The following is a 20,474-nucleotide window of genomic DNA, read 5'->3' as shown; positions in this document are numbered from 1 at the left end:
TCATCAGATCTAACTCATCAGATCTAACTCATCAGATTCTCTGGATATGATGAAAATTATGGTTGCAGCTTTAAGGAGTCCTCAGCCTCAATGTCTGTGGTAAACTTTGTCACAATTATTAAAATAACTGGCCAAAGTTATAAGAGTTGACATGGGTATATTCACTAGGGGCACTTCTAATGTGGACATATCCTTGGACATTACATCACATCCTGTCCTCTACCCATTCAGGCTATACGTTTTTTGGATGTTTCAGATTTGCCCTGTTGGGGGCAGGCTTGCTCCACTCTTACTACAGCAGCTCAATTCCTTTGCTTTCTTAGTCCAAATGCACAATTTCCCCCTTCTCAACCAGCACAATTCCTCCTTTGCCTTTAGTTTTGGCTACATTTTTCGTGACACCCACCATTCATGTATGTGATACCAACTTTAAGAAGCTTTGCTCTAGAGCAGCAGAACACCAGCTTGCTTCATTTTCAATATCCCTTTTTAAAAATATTTTAAAGCAGTATCAGCATTAGGAGGATGGTGAAAGCAGGTTGAAAAAACACAGGACTTTGTTTACAGATTACAGTAGTGTGTTTGTAGTAAGCAATACAATAATGCTTGGGCTGAAAAAGAATAGGATACTACTCTAGTTGATCCTACTGTATTGTAAGTGTACCTGCCTACAATAGACAGTGCGAACAGCATCTCCCTCTAGAAACCCTTCAGGAACAGGGTATGTGTATCCTAGTGAAGAGAAGATGAAGAGATAACATGATAGCCATTTGAAGGGATGAGCTCAAGCATTTCCGCCTCTTTGGGGGAAAAGGTCAGGCTGTCTCAGGAGAATCAGCGTGTGAGGAGCAAGGGCCCGCCTCTCAAGAAGGCAACAGCAGAGGCAACATGGCCACCAGGGAGATCTGAATCGACATCCTCTAGAGCAGGGGTCCCCAAACTAAGGCCTATGGGCCGGATGCGGCCCTCCAAGGACATTTCCCTGGCCCCTATCCTAAACTTTAGACTTAGGGTTGACCTCAGTCTACCTGGTCTTTGGAGGTCTCGTTGCTTACCTATGGTCTTATGAGATCGTCTAGATAGTCTTTGAAGGTCTCTTTGCTTAGCTACGGCCTTATAAGACCATCTATATGGCTTTTGGAGGTCCCTTTCCACACTTATGGTTTTATGAGATCATCTAGATGGCCTTTAAGGGTCTCTTTCCTTACCGATGGTCTTATGAAACCATCTAGATGGTCTTTCAGGGTCCCTTTCCTTATCTGTGGTCTTCTGATGAGATCATCTAGATGGCCTTTGAGGGTCTCTTTCCTTACCGATGGTCTTATGAGACCATCTAGATGGTCTTTGGAGGTCTCTTTGCTTACCTATAGTCTTATGAGATCATCTAGATGGTCTTTGGAGGTCTCTTTGCTTACCTATGGAGATCATCTAGATCAGGGGTCACCAAACTAAGGCCCGTGGGCAGGATGCAGCCCTCCAAGGTCATTGACCTGGCCTCTGTCCTAAACTTTAGACTTAGGGTTGACCAAAGTCTGAAATGACTTGAAGGCACACAACAACAACTGGTTGATACACCTCCCATTTCCAGATTAGGACCCTTGATAGCAAGCACCTCTGTTTTGCAGGGATTCAGTTTCAATTTGTTTTTCCTTATCCAACCCATTACCTCCTCCAGGCATTCATTCAGAGGAGGCATACTATCCTTAGCTAAAGCTGTTTATACCTTGAAAGGCCGCTTCTGGCTGTGGGCCTTAGTTTGGGGACCCCCTGCTTTAGCAGCATTCAGAGAAAAGAGTAGATCTGGTTTTTTAAAACCCATTTTCTGCTTCTTGGCATACTACAATTATCTCTAGCCAGGAACCAGACACACTGGGATCCACTTAACACATGTAGAATCAATAATTTCAAATTAATGAAAAATTAACCAATTCTATTTTAACGTTGAGCAAGTTTTTCCCTTTAATTCTTGAAAAAATTGTGAATTTTACCTTTACACGTGAATGCCTCATTTAAGTCACAAGCTTGCTCCATCTTTAATATGACATTCCTTCAGATATGAAATATGTTTATGTCATCTTTTGACCTTCTCTGGAATTAACCAACCCAGCTCCCTAAACCACTCCTCATAGTGCATTTTCCAAGCCCTTTACTATTTTGGACATGTTCCAGTTTGTCAATATATTTCTTAAATTGTGTACAGAGCTGAACACAATATTCTAGGTAAAATCTGATCAAAGCAAACTGTAGCAGTATACTACTTCCTTTGATTTAGACCAGAGGTACCCAAAATTTATTTGACCTGCCACCCAGTTTTCAGAAGAAAAAAACCTACTCAGTGCTCCCTTTGAAATTTATTTATTTACTATATTTCTACCCAGGGCCGGCCCCACTATGGAGGCCACGTGAGGCCGCCGCCTCGGGCGCAGGTCCGGGGGGGCGCCGTCAGGCTGGGCGGAAGGCGGGGCACCGCCCCGACGGTGCCCCGCCTCCCGCCCAGTTCGCCCTCGCCCGTCTGGTCTTTTCTAGCTGGCCAGACTGCAGCGGAGGTCCCTCCAGGCCGCAATCGCGGCCTGGAGGGACCTCCGCTGCAGTCTGGCCAGCTAGAAAAGACCAGACGGGCGAGCGGGAGTAGCGCGGGAGGCGGGGCCAACTCTGGCCCCGCCCCCCCGCCCCCCCCCGCCCAGCGTGCCCTCGCCCCGCCTCCCACTCTGGCCAACTCTGGCCCCGCCTCCCGCACTATTCGCCCTGGCCCCGCCTCCCACGCAGCGTGGGAGGCGGGGCCAGGGCACGCTGGGCGGGAGGCGGGGCAAGGGCGCGGGAGGCGGGGCCGGTGGCGGGGGCGCTTTTCAGCACCCCCGCTTAACATCGAAAATTATCTCCGGCCGGCCCTGATGGTTAGGCAAAGGATTTAGTTATGGTGGCATCCCACCAGTTAAGGGGAAAGAGCTTGTGTGTATTCCTTAAATGGAAGCCCTCTAGACAGGCCCTATATCCCAGGATCTGATCCCAGGTTTGATACTTAAACTAGATTATATGAGTCCGCACTGTCAGATAATCTGAAATAAACAGAAAACCTGGGATCAGATCCTGGGATATAGGGCCTGTCTCGATGGGCCCTGTGTTCCTTTGTGACTGGGAGAAGGGTTTTCATTGACCTTCTGCTTTTAATGTTTCAAATCTCTGATCTTAATTTTTTTTAGAAACGCTCTGTGACCATAATAATACAATTCATTGATTCTTTGTGATAGAAGACAAAATCCTGTCGTATGCAGCCTGCAAGGTTATGGGCTGGATTGCAATTGCTGCTGAAATTTGAAGGCCACTGCGAAATTGTTTGTACTGTAGGTGCTGCCAAAACTTACAACACTGGTTTTCTGTCATACACAGGGGTAAAAAAAAGACCCTTCTGATGCCATAGAGCCCATTTCACAAGTATTCTGAGATTGAGAAACATACAGAAAAGTGTTCTGCTTATTTGGCAGCAGTTGCGGGAGATCTGCAAAAAGTAATGAAAGGGCTGCATATTGTCCCTCCCCACCACAAAGACGCCCCCAAGAGCTAATAGTAGGCATGGAGTTTTGTGCAACATAAAGCATGCAAATCCCCTTAAACACATATAATCTCTGTTCAAAGACTGTGTGGAATTAATACAACTGAAACTGATTTGGAGTGATTTCCAGGAAGGAAGGATTTTAAGTACAGATAATAGTTATCAGATACCATATTGAGGTACACTTGACAAATACTGGAATGGGGATTTAGCCAGGGAGAAGCCAGAATTTGTAGACATACACTGCTGCACCAGCTACACCAGAATTTCTTGCAGAAGCAATGATGCACATGAGTTTCTTGTAGAGCAGATTCCCTGGTGCTGGGCACTTGGAAATTATTTGATGTTAGTATTCCACAGTAGTTTCTGGGAATTGATTATGTATATCCAGCTCTGGCACCTTCAGAAGATACTTGTTTTTATAGAAATCTCCCATTTCCGCGCTTGTCATGCCTACTTTCCACTCAGGAAAATCTGGAACTGTTTTTAACCACCAATCTTTCATTGGGCAACTTCCAGTGAACCACCACTCCTAGAAGAAAAGAACAACGGCTCAGAACAGATTTGATGGAGACAATTTAGGAGAGTGTTTTTATACAGAAAAAGAACTAGGGGCTACTTGTCAATAAATACCCTTGGGTGGAAATCATGAAGTACTGCCGATTTGATGGACTGCAGCTTCCTCACCCTGTTGACTGTGATTAGTAGAAATTGCAGCCCAACAACTTCTGAAAATCCCATGATTTCCAAGCCTGGTTTACACACTAGAATCATAAAAGAGTCAATTTGAACTATAGGCAGTCTTCAAGTTATGAACAATATAGGTTCTGTAGGCTTGTTCTTAAGTTGAATTTGTTTCTAAGTCAGAACAGGTACATTTTTAAAGTGTAACTCCAGCCCTACACACACACATTTGAATAACATTGGAAATGGCTAACATCCCTATGACATTTGTTTTGCTCTCTGTACCCCTGTTGAGAAGATTTCTCCCAATTTTCTGTCACTGTGACTGGATTCTTTAAAAAATGGCTTGTTGTGGAAACAAAGCTTCAGTAGAGATACCTTTTTCCCATGATCACTCTTCTAGGAGTGAATTTCCCTTCCTAGAGGTAGATCTGTCTTATTTCCTGTTGTCTCACCTGTACTTAAATCCCATTCTCTTTGGTTAGAAGCATCATACTACTGGGAAACAGCAGCCACACCAGAGCAACTATCCTGCTGTTAATTGTGTTCCCCACTCTGGACCTTTAGGGACAAGGCTGCTATAAAAACAACTACCACAAATCAGTCAAACATTACTTGTATCTGCCAAAATGCTGTGTTCAGCCTGCTTACAGGAATATAAATAGCATTTGAGTCCAGGCCTTTCTGAAAACCCTGTTCTATTTAAGTCAAATATATTTCATGTCACTCTGGGGTATAACCTATATGTAGTACAGTCGTCACTCGAGATTTGCAGGGTTAGGGGTGTAGAACCCCTGCAAAAGTGGAAAAACTGAATATTTTAACTCCCACTACCCTCACATTCAACAAGAAGAAATGACAGCACAAAGCATTGCCATTCCTTATGGAAATTCACTTTTAACTGTGCTCCTTGTAAAAAGTAGGTGCCTGAAAAGAAATTATGTAACGTTACCTCTGAAGATGGGAGGACTTTCCTGGGCTGCTTTCTGACATGTGCTTCCTCATCTCCCATCTCCAGCCACCTGGTCTTCCATCTTCTCAGTTCTGGGACAACTGCCCTCCATAGCTGCTGGATGGGGAGCTTGGAAATCCAGCATCAGAAAGCAACCCATGAATTCCAGCCACACACCCTTTCACCATGGAAAGGTGGCTAGAAGTCCTTTCCAGCACCTTGGACTTAACATCTTGCTTTTCTCTCCAACCAGGCAGGCTACTCTCTCAAGACTGAAGGGGACCAGATTCCTGGATTGTTTTTTGAAGCTCCACTTCCAAGCTTCCCACCCAGCAGCGCTGGCTCCCTAGAATCCTATCAAGAGCAATCGCCTCAGATCAAACAGGGAGTGAGTGGAGTGAAAGAAACATATTGTCAAAAGCAAAGGAGATGGCTGTAAGCTGTCTCCAGCAGCCTGGTCTTTCATCTTCCACTTCATCACATTTACTAACTTCCATGGAGTGCTACACTTAAAATCCAGGAAGCCACTATTCTCATCACATTAGTTTGGCTTCAAGTGTAGAATAGAGCATTCTTTGTGTATTTTAAGCATGGGGAACAGCCATATTTTCAAACGTTTCAGGGGGTAGTGGGGAAATGGATTTTGGGTAATGATCTAGATGTTTGGCCAATTCTCTAATGTGATGGCATTTGTTGCTCCCAGGTTTAAAATGAAGTGTTTCCCCAATTTGTGGGAGGGAAAATTGTGGGAGGAGCCAAAAGTATCGTTGTTAGGGAAAGCATTACCTTTTGCTCACCGAGTTTTTACTTTGCCAGAACAATTTCTTTTTTAAAAAATAGCCTTTCCGGGTCCTGTCCTGTCCTTCCCTTCCTTCCGTGATATGTCTGTGCCTTATGTTGCATGAGAAAGTCAGGAGAGAAGGATGATGATGATGATTGTTATTATTTCGCCATGCCTCCATGCTGTGCAGGCCTGGGAGTTATAGTTCCCAGAGGTCCACACCCTTCTCTTGGTGCATTTACACTATGGGATGAATGCTCTTGGACCCCACTCTAAATACCATAGCTCCATACTATGCGGTCCTATGAATTATAGTTTCCCAAGGTCCATACCCTTCTCTGGATACATTTACAGTATGGAATGAATGCTCTTTCACCCCACTTTAAATGCCGTGGCTCCATGCAATGGAGTCTTCCTGGGAGTTATCGTTTCTCAAGGTCCACACCCTTCTCTGTGGGGCAGCCAAGAGGGGGTGGGGAGAGAGAACTGTAGCTTTCCCTCCCTCCTTCCCTGCTTCCGAAATTGAAGACACATAACAGCTGACACTTCAAAGAGAGGTTTTTTTTTCAACAAAGGGAGGGAGGGATGGTGGGCGAGGCCAAATCTCTATAGTGTGATGAGTAAAAAACTCAGGGAATGGGGAGTACTGCTGAGTTGCATGGATACATTTAATAGTGTGATGGAGGTGGAGAAATTATCAGTTTCACTGAAAAACAGAGCTTACTCAGCCAAATGTTTCATTGCCTCAATATGATGAAGTGGCTTGCCTTTCTTCCTAGTCAAGCAGGCTAATCTCTCTAGATTGCTGGACTGATTTCTGAAGCTTCATTTACAAGCTTCCTACCCAAGAGATCTGGCTTGCCAGAAACTCACCAAGAGCAATCGCCTTGGATCAGGGGTGCTGGAGGTTAGGAAGTACATTATCAGAAAGGAACCCTGGGATCTCATGTTCATTTTTTCCAGCAACCTGGCACTATATCTTGCTTTTGTCCTCAGATGGGCAGGCTGGCCTCTCTGAGGCTGAGGGGGGGGGGGGGGCAGATAGCTGGATTACTTTGTGACTATCAATTCCCTCAACAACACCCCGCTTCCATCTGGCTTGCCAACACTTGCCTTCCCAGTCTCCTGCAGTTTATTTCAGTCTTGTGAGACTGGGAATACCAGATGAAACTTACAGATCCCCGAGAAAGATGGTGGAAGGCAGACTTGAAAACAGTGGTGAAAAATTTCTCCATATCTTTTACCTTGCTAATCTCCAGCCATGATTGTTCCAAAAAGTTCCCATACAGCTCACTGTTCTGGAACGCATTCTCCAGAAAGTTTTGGCTGTTTTCATCATGATCGAGCATCAGTTGGACATAGGCCTTCAGGTGGTAAACTCTGGCATAGAAGATAGGGCTCGTGGAACACTGAGCCATTACCAGATCAAAATTCTAAGGAAAGCAATGGTGTCAAACAAAGTCAGAAAAATAACCAGAGAGAAGATGAATGACTAAGTGAGGCAAGCCTTATTGTTGAACTGCAGTAGCCATCACTGCCATAGACAGTCTTGATTCATCAACATCAAGTTCCCATTATCTCGTGTAAGGTAACATCACCTCTGTATGCCTGAAGATGGGAGGAGTTTCCTGGGCTGCTTTCAGACAATGAGAGGAAAATGCCAGTTTTATGGAGAAATGTTCCAAGAGGGACGAAAATTATTGGATAATTTTACATTCCTTTTGCGGTTTTTAAAAAAATATTTTAAGGGAAAATGCTGACCTCCCTCAGTTAAAAATACATCCCTCCATTTTTGCAGGGAATAGGAGCCCAAGATCCTCCATAAACATAGAAAAATCACAAATTTAAAAAGCTATTGTTGAAAGATTTCATGACCGGAATCACTTGGATGTTGGGTGGTTTCCGTGCGGTATAGCTGTGTTCTAGCAACATTTTCTTCTGATGTTTCTTCTACATCTGTGGCTGGTATCTTCAGAGGATGCCATGGATCTGGACCAAACTTGGTACATATACATTTCATGATCTAACTCAAAATACTGGTGAAGTTAAGGGGCATAATGGAAGATAATTGGAGTTTAGATCCAGCCATATTCAGAGAGCCATGTGAGCCCCATGGTCACATTAGAAAATGTATCACTGTATAATGATACATTTATAAAATCTTAGAGCTTGTGAAGTGGAACTCCCACCAGCCTAAGACCTGATCAGGCTTCAACTATCATCAGGTCCAGATCTGGGTGGGTATAACTCCTATTACCCCCACATCTGGTAGGGTGAAATTCCTAACAGCCCCAGACCTTTCCCACATTGAACTCCCATTAACCCTAGATCTGGATGGGTGAAAATTGGGGGTTAGCATTTTTGTTGGGGTGTAACGCTCATCATCCTCAGGTTGTGTAGTGAAAGGTTAAGGATATTGGGAGGTGCAGGCTGGCAGGTAGGGTGAGGCAACTAATTAGGTAGGAGAAACATGCCTTTGGTCATCAGTGGAACTCATGGGTGTGGTCTACTAAGATTTATTATTTATTTATTTACAGCATTTATATTCCACCCTTCTTACCCCAAAGGGGACTCAGGGCAGATCATATTGCACACATAAAGGCAAACATTCAATGCCATGACATAGAACAGAGACAAGACGCAGACACCGGGCTGGCCTCGAACTCATGACCTCTTGGTCAGAGTGATTTGTTGATTTGTTGCAGCTGGCTTGCTTTCCAGCCTGCACCACAGCCTGCCTTCCTTTTACATGGACTGTTTTCAAGCCAGGTGTCACCCATCCTATACTTGTGCAGCTCATTTTTATTGCCAAAGGGTAGTAATGTACTTCTCTCTCTCTCTATTTACATTCATTTTGTTAGTTTTGGCCTATTTCTCTAATCTGTTAAGGTCATTTTGGTCACCCTGTCCTCTGGGGCATTAGCTATCCCTCCCAATTTGGTGTCATCTGAAAATGTGACATTCTTGAGGGGGGAATATATGTTTGTATATCTACGACTGTACATAATAAAATAGCCTAAAGGATTAGCAGAGAAACTGCTTATTCTTCCGTATCATAATCCTGAGATCCAAAGACTTAACAAGAGTATTTACATGCATCTAATGCATCATCAAATCTAATGCGCACCTCAATTTTCAAAACCTTGAAATGAAAAAGGTATCCTATTTACACAAATCTAATGCTCAACTTTTTTTTGTCTTAATTACCTTGCTAAAATGAGGATAGGTTTGCATAATGTGGTAATCTTAGTGCTGAGCCAAAGCAAAAGGAACACCTGCTTCCGGAGCACCTAGAACTCTGCTTTGAGGGACATCACCTCTAATTTAATGACCATGGCTCAATTCTATGAAATCCTGGGATCTATAGTTTGGTGAGGTATCAGCATTCTTTGGCAGAGAAGGCTCAAGACCTTGTAAAACTACATGACTCCATAATCCATAGCATTGAGCCAGGGCAGTCAAAGTGGATTAATTGTATAGTGTAGATGCACCTCAAAGTTTTCTTTTCCATGGCTGGAAACTTTGGTGTTACAACACTTTTGTTTTTAAAGAAGGAATTTTAAGCAGGCAGCAACTGTAATGTGTACCTTTTTTGGTCAAATTATAAAATCTGCACTTTTTGCTACTGCACATTGTATTCACCAGGTGGGAATACAATCTGGTATGTATTCATGTATTTGCTGGCATATGTAGCACTATGTAACAAAATTTGAAGTGTTTGCTGATCCTGGTTTGAAAGTGTTATTTTCTATTTATTTAATTGTGTGGTACTTACTTTGAAAGTAGTTGTTATACTCCAGAAACTTAGTTTTTGTGGTTCCCACAAACTATGTTGAATTGCTTGAGACTCAATGAGATATTTATGGAAAAAATATGGCAAAATGTGCTGCAGGATGTCCCGCAAAAACAGTTTTTGTAGTTTAATTTTTCCATGTTTTTGTGATATAACCAATTAGAAAATGATATTTATAACCCAGGAACAAAAATCATGTTATAAAAATGCACTCTTTACAATTCACTCATTTTGCCTCAAGATTCTTAGAATTATTTTATTGGATGCTTTCATTGAATGAATCATGGGTATTGAATTACTTAACTTTGAATGCCATTCCACTAATTGCTCTGGAATGTGTGGCCTTATCATAAGGCAAAGTAGTGTAGTAGTAGAGAATCTGCCTGTCATTCTGTAAATAGGAATATCAAGTCTCACTGGATATACCGTACTTTGTTTCTTCGTTTTTGTCCATTTACAAAATTAATTCTTCTCTTTATTTTGTTTTTTGTGTATGTGTGTGTGTGTGTGTATGTGTTCCTGTCATTCACCTTTATGATGTTTACTATTTTGATATGCCCTCCCCTCCAAAAAAAAGCAGACCCAGCATGACTAAATCACTCCATCTACAGAATGACAGACAGATGGTCTATCACTCACCATTCTACTTCACCTTATGGCAAGGTCTCAGTGCAGAGCAGTTAGTGGAATAGTGTTCAAAGTTAGATGTTAAATAACTTAATACCTGTGAACTGTTCAGTAAAAATACCGAACATGGGTCTAATAGAGTTTTATAGAGAACCAGTCCTCAAATTATGGATGAAATTGGGGAGCACCACTACACAGATTCCTCTTTTCCATAGTGTAGTGTTTGTAAGCTGAATGAACAACACCAACACAGTGAGGGTACTTTAGAGGACGCAGTACTAGTGAGGCTGCACTACAGCATGATCAGCAGTGTTTTACAAGTTTGCAATAAAATCTAATGCATCATCAAATGTTCTTGAATATAATGTTCGCTCTAATTTTTGTAACATAATTTGGCCCAAAATGATGTGCCTTATGTTTGAGTAAATGAAATAATTTGGTTTTGTGTGAACAACCTAAATTCATATGTATATATGTCTCAAAACCTCTCACCTTTAATACTTTGTTACGCAGGTCACGGGCCTTATCAGGCTTTTCTTCAATATACTTTCGAAGTAGTAGAACCTCACACTCCACAAACTTGCAGAAACCATGATTAGCATAAAGAGAAGCACTTGTTCTTCTCATTAGCCTTCTTGCCTGTTCAAATGGCTGTACAAAGTTACTCCATTCTTGAATCCTAGCAAACCTATTGTTGGCAAATAAAAAATTAAACTGTATGCGGATCTGTTTTTGAGCTTCATTGTCTTCATTGAAGAAGGAGGAGATGACCAAAAAGGCCAAGAATTGATATTTGATACCACTTGGCTACCAATCAGTCTATTTTAACCCATTCCCCACTTTTTGCAGTTCGCCCTTCCTCATCCCTATCATTTGCAATTGTATGTTGCGATAAACATCAGATCAATTTCTCCTGATCACAAATTATATTCCACACCATAACTTTGTGCAACATCACCGTGCCTACTGATATGAACTCTGTAACTGTTGTATTAGCACTGCCTCTCATTCCCCCACTCAAATAGAGTATTCCTAACCAGGTCGTAATGCCAAAGAACTAATAATGACCTTGTGGCATGGCTGCTGGAATCGCCACACATCGTGGCGAATCCAACAACCTTCATTGGGGGGTGTGGGGAACTCATCGCCCCATGCCCCCCATCGCCCGGCTTGTGAGGAAGCTGATCTCATGCAGGGAAGCGTTGACCGTGCGGCTTCCCCCATTGCTTCTTAGGCAACATGGGACACCTTCTGTGTTGCCATGGGCTTTGCCCTAGATTATCCACGGAGCCCTGCCATAAGTTCTTGTGCAAGGTAATTATGCAAACTGCCCAATCTTATTGCATTTGCAGTACTAAGAATGATATTAAAAACATCAAAAGCAAAATTTACCAAATTGCCAGAGATGAATACAGGCCAAGCATGATGTTGTTTTGAGACATAAGAATGCAGTTAGTTTCATTAGCAAGAACAAATTCCAGACAGTGATCAAAAGACCTAAATGAAAAACCTGCAAAAGAAGAAAAATCAGTAAAACACAGCATCCCTATATCTCACTTATTATTAAAATCTGAAATACTCATATGTTCAAAGGGTAAGGAGAAAAAGAATGGTAAAGAAGTTAAAGGGCCTAGCTCTCGGCTCTTACCCAAAGTACCCACTGACAAGCAAAACTTTCAATTTTTTAACTGCAGAATTAAATTTGATTCCAGTTTTTTTCTAATTGGTGTCCCAATTTTCTTCCAATATTACTTTCATCTGGCATGACTTCAGTTCCTTCCATCAGTTTCCATTCCAGCAATTCCATAGAAAAGGCAGAAAGCTGAGCAAAGCACTAAGGTGGCACAGCTCATGCTTTTTATATTTCTCACAAATACATATAATGCATCTTGATCCAGCTGCTAATTATTGCCTCTTCTCTTAGCACAGATTAAACACTCCTTATCTGAAATCCAAAATAATCCACATGGGTGACTGAGACTCTGTCTACACTGCCATACAATGAAGTTGATCCTCTTCACATATTTCTGGAGTTCTGGAGCTTGTTTTCTTCTGTCTGGAGACTAGGGCCCCTTCTACACTGGATCTGATCCCAGATTATTTGCTTTAAACTGGATTATATGACTCTCCACTGCCAGATAATCTGGGAGAGGAAGATAATCTGAGATCAGATCCTGGGATATAGGGGCAGTGTGGAAGGGGTCTAGGACATGGAGCAATGGATTCAAATGGAAGGAGGTTGTCTGGAGGTTTTTAAACAGAGGTTGGATGGCTATCTGTTGGGGGATGCTTTGATTCTATGCCACTGTATGGTAAGGGTTTGGACTGGATGGCCCTTGTGGTCTGTTTCAACTCTATGATTTTATGATTCTATGAAATACTTGGTTCTATAATTCCATGAAATGATAGAACACTCAGAACCTACCTGCATAAAGCATAACATTCAGGCAGCTAGAAATAAAACAAGCCTGCCCAATGATATTGTTGTGTTGAATGGAAAGTTCCTCTAGCCAGCTAAGTACTTGCACCGCATCTTGGAATCTACAAAAAAAAAAAAAATGAAAAATAGACGAAATGTCTCTGGTCAGTTTGGGCAGACTACTGCCCAATTGAAATTTAACTGTTTCATGTTCACTGGGAAAGCTCTAAACTGTTTTTGTAGGCTGGAGGGACCATGTTATGCTATAGTTTGTTATACAGCAGAAATAGGAAGTCAAGCATAGACAGACAAGCATTCTGTTGTTGTTGTTGTTGTTGTTGTTGTTGTTGTTGTTATAGTTATTTATTTATACCCTGCTTTATATCTCTTGCAGGAAGCAGCTTTTACATTCTTATCATAAATAAATACAGGTATACGAGTATACTGCTTATTGGTGTCAATATGCCTGGCAGCAATTAATTTTATTTATTTATTTATAACATTTATATCCCGCCCTTCTCACCCGAAGGGACTCAGGGCGGCGTACAAATTGGCAACAATTCAATGCCTTCACATAATTAAAACAGCAATGAAAATCCAATAAAACAATTAAAACAATAGAAAAATATAAAACATATGATTAAAATCCATTCCTCCAAAATCCTCATGCTGTAGCCGTACATCAGTCCGGGGTCGTCTTTTATCATTTAATCTTTGAAAGCCTGGGCACATAGCCATGTTTTCAGGGCTTTTCTAAAACTCAGAAGGGTTGGGGCGTGCCGTATTTCTCTGGGGAGGGTGTGCAGAGTTCTTTTTTTTTTTTTTTAAAAAATTAGATTTGTTAGGTCTTAAAGCATACAAAAAGCATACATTATACCCACTAGTAACACTTAATCAACATTCATAAACAAAACAAAGGGAAAAACTTCCTATACAAACATATTGACCAAATAGTTCTAAAACTATTTGGGCTCGGGCTGTGGCGCAGGCTGGAGAGCAGCTGCAATGAATCACTGCAATGAATCACTCTGACCAGGAGGTCATGAGTTCGAGGCCCGCTCGGAGCCTATGTTTGTCTGTCTTTGTTCTATGTTAAAAGGCATTGAATGTTTGCCTATATGTGTAATGTGATCCGCCCTAAGTCCCCTTTGGGGTGAGAAGGGCAAAATATAAATGCTGTAAATAAATAATAAATAATAAATAAAACTAGAATAACTACACAAAGCTAATTAATACTGCTTGACTAATTACAAATTGAACTAGCTAAAACACTTAACTGACTAAAAACCAAAATAATCTGACATGTCCTCAAAAACTAAAGTGAAGGAAAAATATATATGAAAACTACCTTGTTTTTTCACAGCTAGAGGATGGAAAGCTGCTAGACTGGATGTACTATATTTGTAAGTCACCTTGAGAATTACTGTATTCATGGGTAACATTTTAATTGTTCTGGATAAATAATAATAATAATAATAATAATAATAATAATAATAATAATAATAATAAATGACTCACACTTTTTGGGTTTTTTAAATTGCTTTCAGCCCCAATTCAGGTGGAGAAAGCATGATTTTTAAAATACAGTAATAATAATAATAATAATAATAATAATAATAATAAGTAATTGTAAAAGCCGAAAAGCTAATCTTCACATGACCTGGATTGACTACAAAAAGGCCTTTGACTCACTCCCACACAGCTGGATCATCAAATGCCTGGACGCCATCAGGATCAGTAAAAATGTTGGCACCTTTATTGAAAACATGATGGAGCACTGGAAAACTGAACTGTTTGTTGGAAATGAAAGCTATGGACTTGTCAACATCAGAAGAGGAATTTTCCAGGGAAACTGATTGTCCCCTCTGCTTTTCCTTATTGCCGTGATCCCTCTGTCAACAATCTTACAAAAAACAAACCTCGGCTATCAAACATCTAAGAAATCTCACAAAATTTCGCATCTGATGTACATGGATGACCTGAAGCTGTATGGGAAAACGCAAACTGAAATCCAGTCTCCGACTAACACTGTCCGAATTTTTAGCACTGATATCAGCATGGAGTTTGGTTTGGACAAATGTTCAACAGTGACATTGAAGAAGGGAAAAATCATTGAAAGCGAGGGCATAAATATGCCTAATGGCCAAACAATAAAGTGTCACCAGCCAGAGGCCTATAAATATCTGGGCATATTACAGCTGGACAACATCAAGCATGAACCTGTGAAGACTGTGGTCAGCGAAGAATACACACAAAGGGTCAGAAAAATTCTCAAAAGCAAGCTCAATGGAGGCAACACCATCAAGGCCATAAACACCTGGGCCATACCTGTCATAAGATATATTGCTGGCATTATAAATTGGACACAGCCGGAACTGGACAATTTGGACAGAAAAACAAGAGAACTCATGACCATTCATCATTCACTGCACCCTCGCAGTGATGTTGACTGGCTATATCTGCCTAGAAGATCAGGGGGCAGAGGACTCTTACAAGTAAAACAAGCAGTCAAAGAAGAAGAACATGCCCTGGCAGAATATGTAAAGCAAAGTGAAGAACCTGCTTTGATTGAAGTCAAAAATCAGAAACTCCTCAAAGCACAGCAGACAAAAAACCAGTACAAGAAAACCGCACTATAAACTAGAGCTGACAGCTGGCACAACAAAACAATGCATGGAAAGTTCCTTGACAAAATTGAAGGAAAAGCTGATAAGGAGAAGACCTGGCTATAGCTCACGAACGGGACCCTGAAGAAGGAGACAGAAGGCCTGATCCTTGCAGCTCAGGAGCAAGCCATCAGAACAAATGCAATTAAGGCCAAGATCGAAAAATCAGCTGATGACCCAAAATGCAGACTCTGCAAGGAAATCGACGAAACCATTGATCATATCCTCAGCTGCTGTAATAAAATTGCACAGACAGACTACAAACAGAGGCACAACTATGTGGCCCAAATGATTCATTGGAACTTATGCTTCAAGTACCACCTCCCAGCAGCAAAGAACTGGTGGGATCACAAACCTGCAAACTATTGGAAAATGAGCACACAAAGATACTGTGGGACTTCCGAATCCAGACTGACAAAGTTCTGGAACACAACACACCAGACATCACAGTTGTGGAAAAGAAAAAGGTTTGGATCACTGATGTTGCCATCCCAGGTGACAGTCGCATTGACGAAAAACAACAGGAAAAACTCAGCCGCTATCAGGACCTCAAAATCGAACTGCAAAGACTCTGGCAGAAACCAGTGCAGGTGGTCCCGGTGGTGATGGGCACACTGGGTGCCATGCCAAAAGATCTCAGCCGGCATTTGGAAACAATAGATATTGACAAAATCACAATCTGCCAACTGCAAAAGGCCACCCTACTGGGATCTGCATGCATCATCCGAAAATACATCACACAGTCCTAGACACTTGGGAAGTGTTCGACTTGTGATACGAAATCCAGCATATCTATTCTGTTTGCTGTGTCATACAATAATAATAATAGTAATAATAATAGTTTTTAACCCACCCTCTCTCCCCATCTTTTGGGGAGAGAGGGTGAGTTAAAAATAAACATAAAGCATAAAACATAGAGCATAAAATTGGCAAGCATTCGATGCTATCAAATCAACATTAATATATTTATGGTCCCCAGCTGTCTATGTGGGCCTCCTACATGGACACCTTCCAACAGCGACAAAGTATTTCATTGCAGAGGCACAAAGTGTTGCTGTGGAAAATATTCCATACAAGGAAAACAGAAAGATTCTTTTTCCTGTCAGGAGCGACTTGAGAAACTGCAAGTGGCTTCTGGTGTCAGAGAATTGGCCGTCTGCAAGTACGCTGCCCAGGGGAAACCCGGATGTTTTGATGTTTTTACCATCCTTGTGGGAGGCTTCTCTCATGTCCCCACAAGGAGCTGGAGCTGATAGAGGGAGCTCATCCGCACTCTCCTTGGATTAGATTCGAACCAGCAACCTTCAGGTCAGCAACCCAACCTTCATGCTATCAGTCCTGCTGGTACAAGGGTTTAACCCATTGCACCACAAGAAAACAAGAAAAATAGAAATAATACCTGGTACTGAAAAAAAGAGCACTAAAGAGGTCTAAGAGAACAATATAGTCAAGCTTAGGTTTCTTCAACTGTTCACATAATTCATGGGCCCGAGAACCTGCAAAATAATAATAATAATAATAATAATAATAATAATAATAATAATAATCTCCTCACAGCTCGAAGTGGGGCACAACACAGTTAAAATACATAAACATAAAATACATATATTAAACATATTTCTATAAATACCTACATATATTAAAATATATGGAACAAAGATTAAAATACATTAGTCATAGAATGTACATTTATAATTTAATATTCTCTGCCTACAGATAGTGCAGAGATTTCTGAGAGATCCTTTGCATGCAGCTATAATCACAAAACTCACTACAGCTAGAAACTGTCAGGTAACTATCAGACTGACCTACCTAGTTGGATGGCTAGGGGCAGGTTTCCCAAGCAAAGCTTCATGTAGGCTAGCGATGATGCCAGCTTAGTTATTATTAATAGCCCTTCTCCAACAACCCGAAGAAATGAACTACGTCTGATGGCCATTAACTCATATTTCATCCAGTCATGCTGGTAGCCCAACAACTGACAGCAAAGTGAGAATTCCATATAGGACGATATTATCTATGACATACAAATGAGAAAACAAGTTAATTCCATCATCTATTTAGGTCCCAGAAACTCACTAGGTGACCTTAGGTGAGTTACATACTCTCAGACCCAGAAACTCCCATGGCAGGATGGCCTTCGTGCGGGAGTCCTCAAACTTTTTAAGACGAGGGCCAGTTTGCAGTCCCTCATACTGTTGGGAGGCTGGACTATGGTTTGAAAAAAACATAAATGAATTCCTGCATACATCTTATTTGCAGTGCTATCTATATCTATATCTATCTCATAGTCTCTATCTCTATATGAAAAAATACAATATTTAAAATGAAGAACATTTTAACCAACATTCTTCTTCTTCATTCACGCAGTTGTTTCCGACTCGTCGTGACCTCATGGACCAGTCCACGCCAGAACTCCCTGTCGGCCGTTGCTGCCCCCAGTTCCTTCAAGGTCAAGGCAGTCACTTCAAGGATACCATCCATCTCGCCCTTGGTCGGCCTCTCTTCCTTTTTTCCTTCAATTTTCCCCAACATCATGATTTTTTCCAAGCTTTCCTGTCTCCTCATGATGTGGCCAAAATGCTTCATCTTTGCCTCTAATATCCTTCCCTCCAGTGAGCAGCCGGACATTATTTCCTGGAGGATGGACTAGTTGGATCTTCTTGTGGTCCAAGGCACTCTCAGGATTTTCCTCCAGCACCAGAGTTCAAAAGCATCTATCTTCCTTCGCTCAGCCTTCCTTATGGCCCAGCTCTTGCAACCATAGGTTACTATGGGGAATACCATTGCTTTAACTATGCAGACCTTCGTTGCCATTGTGATGTCTCTGCTCTTCACTATTTTGTTGAGGTTGGCCATTGCTCTCCTCCCAAGAAGTAAATGTCTTCTGATTTCCTGGCTGCAGTCTGCATCTGCAGTGATTTTCGCTCCAAGAAATATATAATCTGTCACTGCCTCCACGTATTCTCCCTCTATTTGCCAGTTGTCAATCGGTCTGGTTGCCATAATCTTGGTTTTCATGATGTTTAACTGCAGCCGGGCTTTTGCACTTTCTTCTTTCACCTTGGTGATAAGGCTCCTCAGCTCTTCCTCACTTTCAGCCATCAGAGTGGTATCATCTACATACCTATGGTTGTTAATGTTTCTTCCAGCAATTTTAACTCCGGCCTTGGATTCATCAAGCCCCGCACATCGCATGATGTGTTCTGCATACAAGTTGAATAGGTCAAGTGAGAGGCTACAGCCCTGCCGTACTCCTTTCCCAATCTTGAACCAGTCTGTTGTTCCGTGGTCTGTTCTTACTGTGGCTACTTGGTCTTTATACAGATTTCTCAGGAGACAGACAAGGTGACTTGGTATCCCCATACCACCAAGATCATGCCACAGTTTATTGTGATCCACACAATCAAAGGTTTAGAATAGTCAATAAAGCAGAAATAGATGTTTTTCTGAAACTCCCTGGCTTCTTTCATTATCCAGTGGATATTGGCAATTTGGTGTCTTGTTCCTCTGCCTTTTCTAAACCCAGCTTGGATTATATAGCAACTCTCGCTCCATGTATTGCTGGAGTCTGCCTTGCAGGATCTTGAGCATTACCTTACTGGCATGGGAGATAAGTGCCACTGTATGGAAGTTTGAGCATTCTTTAGCATTTCCCTTTTTGGGTATGGGAATATAAATTGATTTTTTCCATTCTGATGGCCATTCTTGTGTTTTCCATATTTGCTGGCATATGGCATGCATCACCTTGACAGCATCATCTTCCAAGATTTTAAACAACTCAGCTGGGATCCCGTCGTCTCCTGCTGCCTTGTGATTAGCAATGCTTCTTAAGGCCCATTCAACCTCACTCCTCAGAATGTCTGGTTGTAATTCACTCACCACACCGTCCAAACTATCCTCTATATTATTATCCTTCCTATACAGATCTTCTGTATAGTCTCGCCATCTTTTCTTGATTTCTCCAGCTTCTGTTAGGTCCTTGCCATCTTTGTTTTTGATCATGCCCATTTTTTCCTGAAATTTACCTCCGATGTTTCTCATTTTCTGGAAGAGGTCTCTTGTCCTTCCTATTCTATTGTCTAATTCCACTTCCATGCATTGCTTGTTTAAAAATAGTTCCTTGTCTCTTCTGGCTAACCTCTGGAATTGTGCATTTAATTGGGCATATTTCCCCCTATCACTGTTTCCTTTTGCTTTCCTTCTTTCTTGGGCTACTTCTCTCAGCAGACAACCATCTTGCCTACTAGGTTTTCTTTTTCTTTGGGACGTACTTTGTTGCTGCCTCCTGAACAATGTTGTGAACTTCTGTCCATTGTTCTTCTGGGACTCTATCAGGTCTAATCCCTGAAATCTAATCTTCACTTCCACTGTATATTCACTAGGAATATTTGTGAGATCATATCTAATTGGTCTGTGTATTTTCCCCATTCTCTTTAGTTTGATTCTAAATTGTGCAATAAGAAGTTCATGATCTGAACTACATTAACTTACTAGTATTTCAATGGGAAGTGTGGACCTGCTTTTGGCTGATGAAAGATTCAAGTTAATTGACATTGTTGTTATTGTGTGCCTTCAAGTCATTTCTCAGAATCATAGAGTTGGAAGAGACCTCATGGGCCATCCAGTCCAACCCCCTGCCAAGAAACAGGAAATCGCATTCAAAGCACTCCCAACAGATGGTCAACCAACCTCTGCCTAAAAGCCTCCAAAGAAGGAGCCTTCACCACACTCCGGAGCAGAGAGTTCCTCTTCTGAACAGCTCTCACAGTGAGGAAGTTCCTCCTAATGTTCAGGTGGAATCTCCTTTTCTGTAGTTAGAAGCCATTGTTCCGCATCCTAGTCTCCAGGGCAGCAGAAAACAAGCTTGCTCCCTCCTCCCTATGACTTCCCCTCACATATTTGTACATGGCTATCATGTCCCCTCTCAGCCTTCTCTTCTGCAGGCTAAACATGCCCAGCTCTTTAAGCCGCTCCTCATAGGGCTTGTTCTCCAGACCCT

At 41.8% G+C, this 20,474-nt stretch overlaps 1 protein-coding gene across 2 annotated transcripts in view; it reads right to left on the bottom strand.

Annotated features, from left to right (window-relative positions):
* Positions 1 to 3,663: 3,663 nt before the first annotated feature.
* The window catches only part of adcy10 (adenylate cyclase 10), a 97,837-nt gene continuing 81,026 nt past the window's right edge, over positions 3,664 to 20,474 (bottom strand). For both annotated transcript variants that reach the window (XM_062977814.1, XM_008119652.3), the window contains 7 exons: positions 17,285 to 17,489; positions 16,872 to 16,968; positions 12,813 to 12,928; positions 11,780 to 11,897; positions 10,880 to 11,075; positions 7,212 to 7,400; positions 3,664 to 4,082 (listed from right to left, as the gene is read on the bottom strand). In XM_062977814.1, coding sequence (XP_062833884.1) covers positions 3,897 to 4,082; positions 7,212 to 7,400; positions 10,880 to 11,075; positions 11,780 to 11,897; positions 12,813 to 12,928; positions 16,872 to 16,968; positions 17,285 to 17,489 — 1,107 coding nt within the window. In that variant the 3' untranslated portion in view covers positions 3,664 to 3,896. The remainder of the gene's footprint in view (positions 4,083 to 7,211; positions 7,401 to 10,879; positions 11,076 to 11,779; positions 11,898 to 12,812; positions 12,929 to 16,871; positions 16,969 to 17,284; positions 17,490 to 20,474) is intronic.

Source organism: Anolis carolinensis, chromosome 4, assembly GCF_035594765.1.
Source record: "Anolis carolinensis isolate JA03-04 chromosome 4, rAnoCar3.1.pri, whole genome shotgun sequence".
NCBI classification, from domain to species: domain Eukaryota; kingdom Metazoa; phylum Chordata; class Lepidosauria; order Squamata; family Dactyloidae; genus Anolis; species Anolis carolinensis.
The sequence above is the reverse complement of the archived record's forward strand: the minus strand, read 5'-3'. Positions and strand labels throughout refer to the sequence as shown.